Source organism: Pipistrellus kuhlii, unplaced genomic scaffold (assembly GCF_014108245.1).
Source record: "Pipistrellus kuhlii isolate mPipKuh1 unplaced genomic scaffold, mPipKuh1.p scaffold_m20_p_14, whole genome shotgun sequence".
In the NCBI taxonomy this organism is placed as follows: domain Eukaryota; kingdom Metazoa; phylum Chordata; class Mammalia; order Chiroptera; family Vespertilionidae; genus Pipistrellus; species Pipistrellus kuhlii.
The window spans coordinates 5213222-5220471 of NW_023425449.1; the positions used below are offsets into that span (position 1 = coordinate 5213222).

General features: G+C 34.6%; 1 protein-coding gene across 1 annotated transcript; it reads left to right on the forward strand.

Annotated features, from left to right (window-relative positions):
• The first annotated feature begins 300 nt into the window (after positions 1-300).
• Positions 301-3503, forward strand: PPDPFL (pancreatic progenitor cell differentiation and proliferation factor like). The gene is made up of 5 exons (XM_036437572.2): positions 301-461; positions 654-750; positions 2116-2181; positions 2499-2598; positions 3337-3503. The coding sequence occupies exons 2-5, from the start codon at positions 696-698 to the stop codon at positions 3347-3349; spliced, it is 234 nt and encodes a 77-aa protein (XP_036293465.1). The 5' UTR covers positions 301-461; positions 654-695; the 3' UTR covers positions 3350-3503.
• The last annotated feature ends 3747 nt before the right edge of the window (positions 3504-7250 follow it).

Here is a 7250-nt window from a genome sequence, read left to right on the forward strand (position 1 = left end):
ACTGTTGTGCCCCATTTGGAGGCCAGCAGAGTGCTTCCCCCCAGAATGTGTGATGGTATCTAATGCTGAGAAGATGTGTGACGGTTACCTCCTTCCCTATAGAAGGCAGCAATCATAGCGGTGACCTTCTAGAGGGCAAATGCAAAACAATGTCTGAGCCAAGTCTGTCTGTGCCGCAGGCAGCCCCACTTGGCACATTGGCACGATCGCAGAGCAAACAGGACGAGAGCTTCCCTGCGCTGCCTCTGGCTGGCTGGGTGCCCCTCTGGCCTCTCTTCACCCACAGCTCAGGTTTCATCCTTCTAAATATAAGGGGTCCCCGACACTGCACGGTGTCCCTGGGCCTTGTGGGGCAACGCAGTCTATCATGGATCACTACAAACTGTTTTAAACTATGCATTTTCTGAGAACACTTTAGAATCACACTTATTTTAAAAGAACAACTTGAAGAAAAGAAATAGGTAAGTGACTATAACACGGCTGTGTTCGTATTTTTTCTTTTACCTTTAGGTTAGGTTTATTTCAGACTACAATTATTTATTACGTGGTATTAAATTATGTTGTTTTGCAAAAAAAATATTCATGTGGAAAAAAGAAAAATGAAACTCCATGTTATTGACGTCAACCTCTCTTTCCCTGTCCCTGTTACTCAGACTGCTGTTCACAGACTCTGGTACTTGCTCACGGAAACAACGATGGCGTCGGTACCTTCTGTTGGTTGCCTCCTGGCCAAAAACCAGTATTATCGAAGTAAGTAATATCATCACTAGAGGACCCCTAAAGAGTATGGTACAAAGGGATGTCTGAAGGATATTAGTAACCCTGGTAATTTAAAGTAGAAGGAAGACTGATGTGACAGTGAAGGACATAGGAATAGATTTCATTGGAGACCTCTCCATATCAGTATTACCAAGGAAGGCTCATTTCTTTAACTATGTTATATTGTATTAATAAGGCCTCTAACACATAAATAAATGATCAGTTTACATTTCAAAATAATGTTTAATTTCAATACATTGCCTTTAATAGGATACATTAAAAACCAATAATTTTATAAAAATAAAATATTCATTTTTGTAGAAAAGAAGGGATATCAAAACTATGCTTCATGAATTTTCTAATTTCGACTTTGCTGCTATGGATAATAGGTTAGCATCTATCATGACAGTTTTATCTATCCATCTGTATTTATAGCTCAATAGAAAATTGTAGCTTCTTAAACTCAGAAGTTTCATTAAATAAAATAATGCACTTTAAAACCAACTTATCACCCTGGCTGGTTTGGCTCAGCTGGATAGAGCGTCAGCCTGCTGACTAAGGGGTTCCAGGTTCAATTCCAGTCAAGGACACATGCTTGGGTTGTGGGCTCGATCCCCAGCAGGGGGCGTGCAGGAGGCAACCAATCAATAATTCTATCATCATTGATGTTTCTTTCTCTCTCTTACTCTCTCTTCCTTATTGAAATCAATAAAAATATATTTAAAAAAACAACATCATTTATTGAAAATATGCCAGCAACATGTAAAACCCTCTTATTTCAAGATGCTTCTAACTCTGTGTTGGAAACATCTATTGATTTATCCTTTTCACATCAAGATTAAGTTAGGCTCATTTACTTATTGTTATTATAGTCACAGAAGTTATTTTTATATTCTGGTATTTTAAAAGACTTATGTTTCAAATACAACTATAACACAAGTAAACTTTGTATTTTTTAAAAGTAACTCCTTTATTTTTAAATATGATGGCCTTTGAATGCTATTTAAATATATACACATGTAATATTTTTAATGCAATAAAATAATACTCATTTTTTATTTTATATTTCCTAAAATTTTTAATTTTATAGCACTTAAAACATATTTTAAATTCTATATCTATATCTCTGGAAAGAGAATGTTTACCATTGAAAGAAATATATCATATTAGTAAAAAATGTAATAAGCTTTATTATTCTGGAAGACTTTGCAATTGCTAATTTACTTAATTTTTAAATTCATAAATGTATGAGCTAGAAGTAAATAATTTCAAACCATACTACTTGAAAGTTTAGAAATAAATACGTATTTGTTTGCTTGTTATATATTTGTTCATTCATTATTGTTTCTTTCGTAGAGCCCAGTATTTCTTCAGTTAGCTCTGACTCTGTTAATTTCATAGATGAAGACAAACACCTTCAAGGTATTTAGTTTATTTCTTATCAGCATCACCCTCATTATTTTTGTTTTGAATCTCTCAAAAATGTTGATAAGGTCCTAGCCAGTTTGGCTCAATGGATAGAGTATTGGACTGAGGAGTGAAGGGTCCTGGATTGGATTTCTGTTAAGGGCACACACCCGGGTTGTGGGCTCAATCCCCAGTAGAGGGTGTGCAGGAGGCAGCCATCAATGACTCTTCTTATCACTGATGTTTCTATCTCTCTCCCTCTCCCTTCTTCTCTGTCTGAAAATCAATAAAAATGTTTTTTATAAGGAAGTAATATAAATTTTATTTGACAGGCTTACCTGATATGGCAGAATCCACCTGGTGGCTTAAATCCTTTTTTCATTCTGAACCTGTGCTTTCAACTGAAATAAGAAAAGAACTGTTGGCTAGTGGGTAAGTCTCAGCCTTTTCTTACTAATAGTGAATGAAGCAATGCAGGTAGTAATTCTTAACCAATAAGATAAAATTGTTTCTTGAGGACAATGTAGGCTTTGGTATAAAGCATAATTGTGGGATAGAGAGGGACAATTGCTCCCTATTCTCGTTAATTAACCATAAGTCAGATCATGAGCACTTTCATTCTATCACTAAAGTGTGACTGAAAAGTCATATGTCAATTTTTATTATTATTTAGGAGGGATAGATTGGGAATCAGAGGCAAGGTTCTAAATGATTTTTTATTAATACCATTAGGAAACAAATCACAGTTATTTAGTTGCTGTCTTAAACAACCTAGGTTAGTCCCACTAGGTTTTTATAAGTATTTATTTTGTCTTTTAGACGAAGGCTGATACTAACACTGATGACCAGCCACTAAACTGCATTAAAATAATGACGACATTCATAGATTCTGATATTAAAATTGAAGAGTTTTGATTAATTTTCTAATATAATTTTTAAATAGAATCAATTAAGTATTGATACTTTTTAAAATCAAAGGAAGACAATTTTCAAAAAGATACATTCTTTACTCTATTAAGTGCATTGATTTGAATTATCTAGGTAAGTATTTTACTTACTTTCTACTTTAGTTGGACTATAAAGACAACTTACAGATAAGCATTGCTCAGCTAATCATCTTTGTACTGCAATTTAATGAACATAGTTGTAACAACTGTCTATTTTATACAGCACTACCTGTTGATTCTGACAATCAAAATGCCTACCTGCTGAGCTGCTACAAATGCGAACAACACCCTTCAGCTCTCAAGTTATTCCAGATAACTCTTTTCCATCGTAAAATCCATCTATGTTTCTAAAAATTTAATTATTTTCAATTAAAAAAATTTTAGACTCTTTGTTTGTTGAATTATTTATAATGCCTTAAAACGGAAGCATTGATACCTAATAAAATGGTTTAAAGGTCAATGGATTCGAATGTGTAGAAGAGTTGTAAAAATTTTATTTTTAATCATGAACATTGAAAATAGCAAACTACCCATAAATACATTACCTGTTTGATGCATTGCTATACATCTAACCAACTGTTCATTGTGTGGAATTTAAAATTCATAATTTTAGCAATATTTAACAACACAGAAAATTATGATAGAATGTTAAGTGAAAACTGTAGAATAATCTATATATGGATGATTTTTGTTATGTTAAAAATATATATGCATAAGACTGAAAGGCAATATAACAAAATAGTAATAGTGGCTATTTTGGGAGGTAGGATTATGGGTAGTTTTCATTTCCTTATTCATATATTTCTATAACTCTAATTTTCTAATATTAAAAAAGGTGCACTGGAATAAATTTTCTGAATGTAAATATATCCTATATTAGTTTGAGTATTTCCTACTTTCCTCAATATTGGGTGGATAATACATAAGCAGTTTCAATTTAAAAGTTTCTGTATGCTGCTTACAAATATTTTTCAATGTAAGGTAACAAATGATTAGAAATTAGGGATGATGAACTGACTCTGAGGTAGATAATCATATGGTGTTTCAAGGCAGATGTTGCATTAAACATTCCGTAAAGTATACATGACTGTTTATTATCCAACTGTCTTCTTATCCCATCACATAACCATGATAAACAGCAGACTATTTTCAGCAGTGGGCACTACTGACCACTTACTTCTCCTTCTAAATGGGAAATGCATTCCTTCAATTTGGTGACCATCTATCACTTTGCTGTCAATGAAGGAGACTCATATATCACTTTGGCCCAAGAGCATATCATTGTTTACACATCATTGGTTGTGGGGGGTTTTTCCTGCTTGTTTGCATTTATAAACTTTATACATTTGTAGAGGCCAGTTAAAGTTTTAGACTATATATTTCACTTGGCTTTAGTCTAACATCAAATTACATTAATTGAAGATTGACTAGCACTTATCACAATTATAATCTTACATCTGTTTGTCTAGCCACTTGTTTTCCCCACTGCACCACAAAATACCTGAGGGCAGGGTCTTATCTGTTCTCCACAGTTTATACCCAGATTCAGACACATCAACAAGTATTTGTCAAAGGAAGGACGATGGTTCTTTAGGGAGAACTGGCTCCTCTCTTAAGAAGTGTTACATTTCAGCCAAAACCGGTTTGGCTCAGTGGATAGCATAGGCCTGTTGGACTGAAAGGTCCCATGTTCGATTCCTGTCAAGGGCATGTACCTTGATTGCGAGCACATCCCCAGTGGGGGATGTGCAAGAGGCAGCTGATTGATGATTCTCTCTCATTGATGTTTCTCTCTATTCCTCTTTCTTCCTCTCTCTAAAAAATCAATAATATATATATATATATATATATATATATATATATATATTTTTTTTTTTTTTTAAAGAAGTGTTAACATTTCAGTAAAAAATTAGTAACTACTAAATTAATAAAGAAAATATTTTTCAAATAGTGATAATGCTGTAAAGCAAACAAAAGGTATTCTGCTGAAGAGTGATTGAGATAAGGACAGAGGTTGAGAGAAGGCTGCCTTCCTTGGTGTGGTTAGGAAAGACATCATTGAGAAGGTGACATGGGGACTGAGTCCTAAAAAAAAGGGAAGGAGCCAAATTTGTGAAAAGTACTCGAGGCAGATAAAATAGCCAGTGCCACTGCCATCACGGTTGTCAGGTGACAGCTGCTTTGAAAGAATTTGTCAGTCTGATCCGACTGGAAGGCATTTTAGAGACAAAACAGGCAGGTTTTAGGGAATAAAGAGGGTCCAAGCTCCAAAATGCTTAACATATTTTCACAGAGGATAGAGAAATGTCAACAGATACTGGGAAGAGGGAGACATACAATATTTTCACAGGAGATGGAGGAATGTTGCAAGATAAGGGGGGAGATAAAGAAGAGGGCACCATGTGGATTTTGGACTTCGAAACTGGTATCCTACAAAGGAGTGACCAATTAGGAAAGCACAGGGTCACAAAATGGGGAATGGGTCCAATTAGAAGGAAGCATAGACAAAAAACTTCCAGCCTTTAAAACCTTAGAAAATGGGGCTTAGTTGGTTAACCCCTTGGGAATTCCTCCCTATGTGGGAGTCTGTATTTGCTTCCAATAAATGTCCACCTTTTTACTAACAAGTCCATTTAGTCTGAGAATTTTATTCGTCAAACTTTGTGAGGCAAGAACCTGCAAGGGGGGAGATCTGCTCCCCACACCCCATGTTTCACAATGACTTATGCTTTTTGGACTGCCTTTATCATTTAGCATGACCTTCAAATTAGGCAACAGTGAACACTCTTCCAGAGTGTTTGGCGTGAATCAGGCTCTGTAAATATCTCTTTGAAAAGACACAGAATTTAAATCTCATTTAGCCAGCATTTCTGCTAAGAGGAATCATGTTGATTATTTAGGCTAAGGTTTTTTGTGGTTTTTTTGTGTGTGTTTTTTTGTTTTAGGATTTTTCACTTAACAGTTTCTGCCCTAATAATGGATTGGTTGCCAAGGTTTCTAATATTTTAATATTTTCAGCAAACTATTCATGTTAGTGGGATTTTAAAAAAAATATTCTATTTGAAAACCAGTTGGTTCTAGCCAATTTCTCATAATTACTGTGATCAAGATTATCAACCTATTTAGAGCATGAAGAACCTATAAATACTAGTTGTTACTTCAATGCCTGGTTATATACACAATCATGAATATCATCCTTGAACGAGAACAATGACAGCAAGAAAACATCACTTTATGGATCAAAGGACTGAGAGAGGTTCATTGAGGAATAAATATACAATGAGTATAATTTCCTTAGATGGGACATAATATTATAGAAATTGGAAATACCAAAATGGAGTATTTTCTCCAAAAGAAGCCTATTTTCTATGCAATGTCATATCTACAATTACACATATTTTGGAAAATAAATTATTTTGTCATTTAAACCAAAGCTTAGCATTCATCAGAATTGTCCAGAGGACTTGTTAATTTGGGGTGAAGCCTCACGAGTTTGTACTTCTAGTAAGTTGGATGCCTCTTGTCCCAGAAAAATTTTTTAGAACAATAGGTTTAAACAGAGTCTTTTACACTTTCCTCTGGATAGATATTTTAATGTTATCATAGAGCTCTTGATCCTTAATTTTGACAATACTGTTTAATATGTATAGTAATCATAAGTGGCAACAGAGGAACACAATACAAGGAGATATCTATATATCTCCATATATATAAAAAGCCCATGGCTGTAATGCCCACACAACCAGTCACCAGGAGGCGCACTGCTAGGTCCCACCTCCTGTGGTGGGTCTGGCACAGCGGGTTTGGGGACTCCAATTTCGCGCGCTGGGCTTCTAGTCTTGTAATAAATAAAAAGTGCTAATGGCTTTGGATAAAGGATGTAAGTTAGAAGGTTTCCTTTCACTTCTGTCATCTCTAAGACTGCTTTATATTTTCTCAATTTGTAAATTATATTGATATCACTTTTCTGGAATCTAGGGTCTTAAGCTTTCTCCTTCATTTTCAAATTCCAGTCCTATTCCAGAAAACATTACCTTATTCCTAACAAACTAAGTTTGTTTTTTAAAGTCAATAAGGAAATGCTGGTGTGTTGTTTTTGTTTTTCAAACAGAAAAGTAAGTACAGTGAAACAAATTC

Excerpts from the sequence above, each read along its gene's own strand:
- PPDPFL (XM_036437572.2), top strand. The coding sequence starts at position 696 with ATGGCGTCGGTACCTTCTGTTGGTTGCCTCCTGGCCAAAAACCAGTAT. Across the intron at positions 751-2,115 it reads CAAAAACCAGTATTATCGAA|AGCCCAGTATTTCTTCAGTT; the intron begins GTAAGTAATATC and ends TTTCTTTCGTAG. Across the intron at positions 2,182-2,498 it reads TGAAGACAAACACCTTCAAG|GCTTACCTGATATGGCAGAA; the intron begins GTATTTAGTTTA and ends TTTATTTGACAG.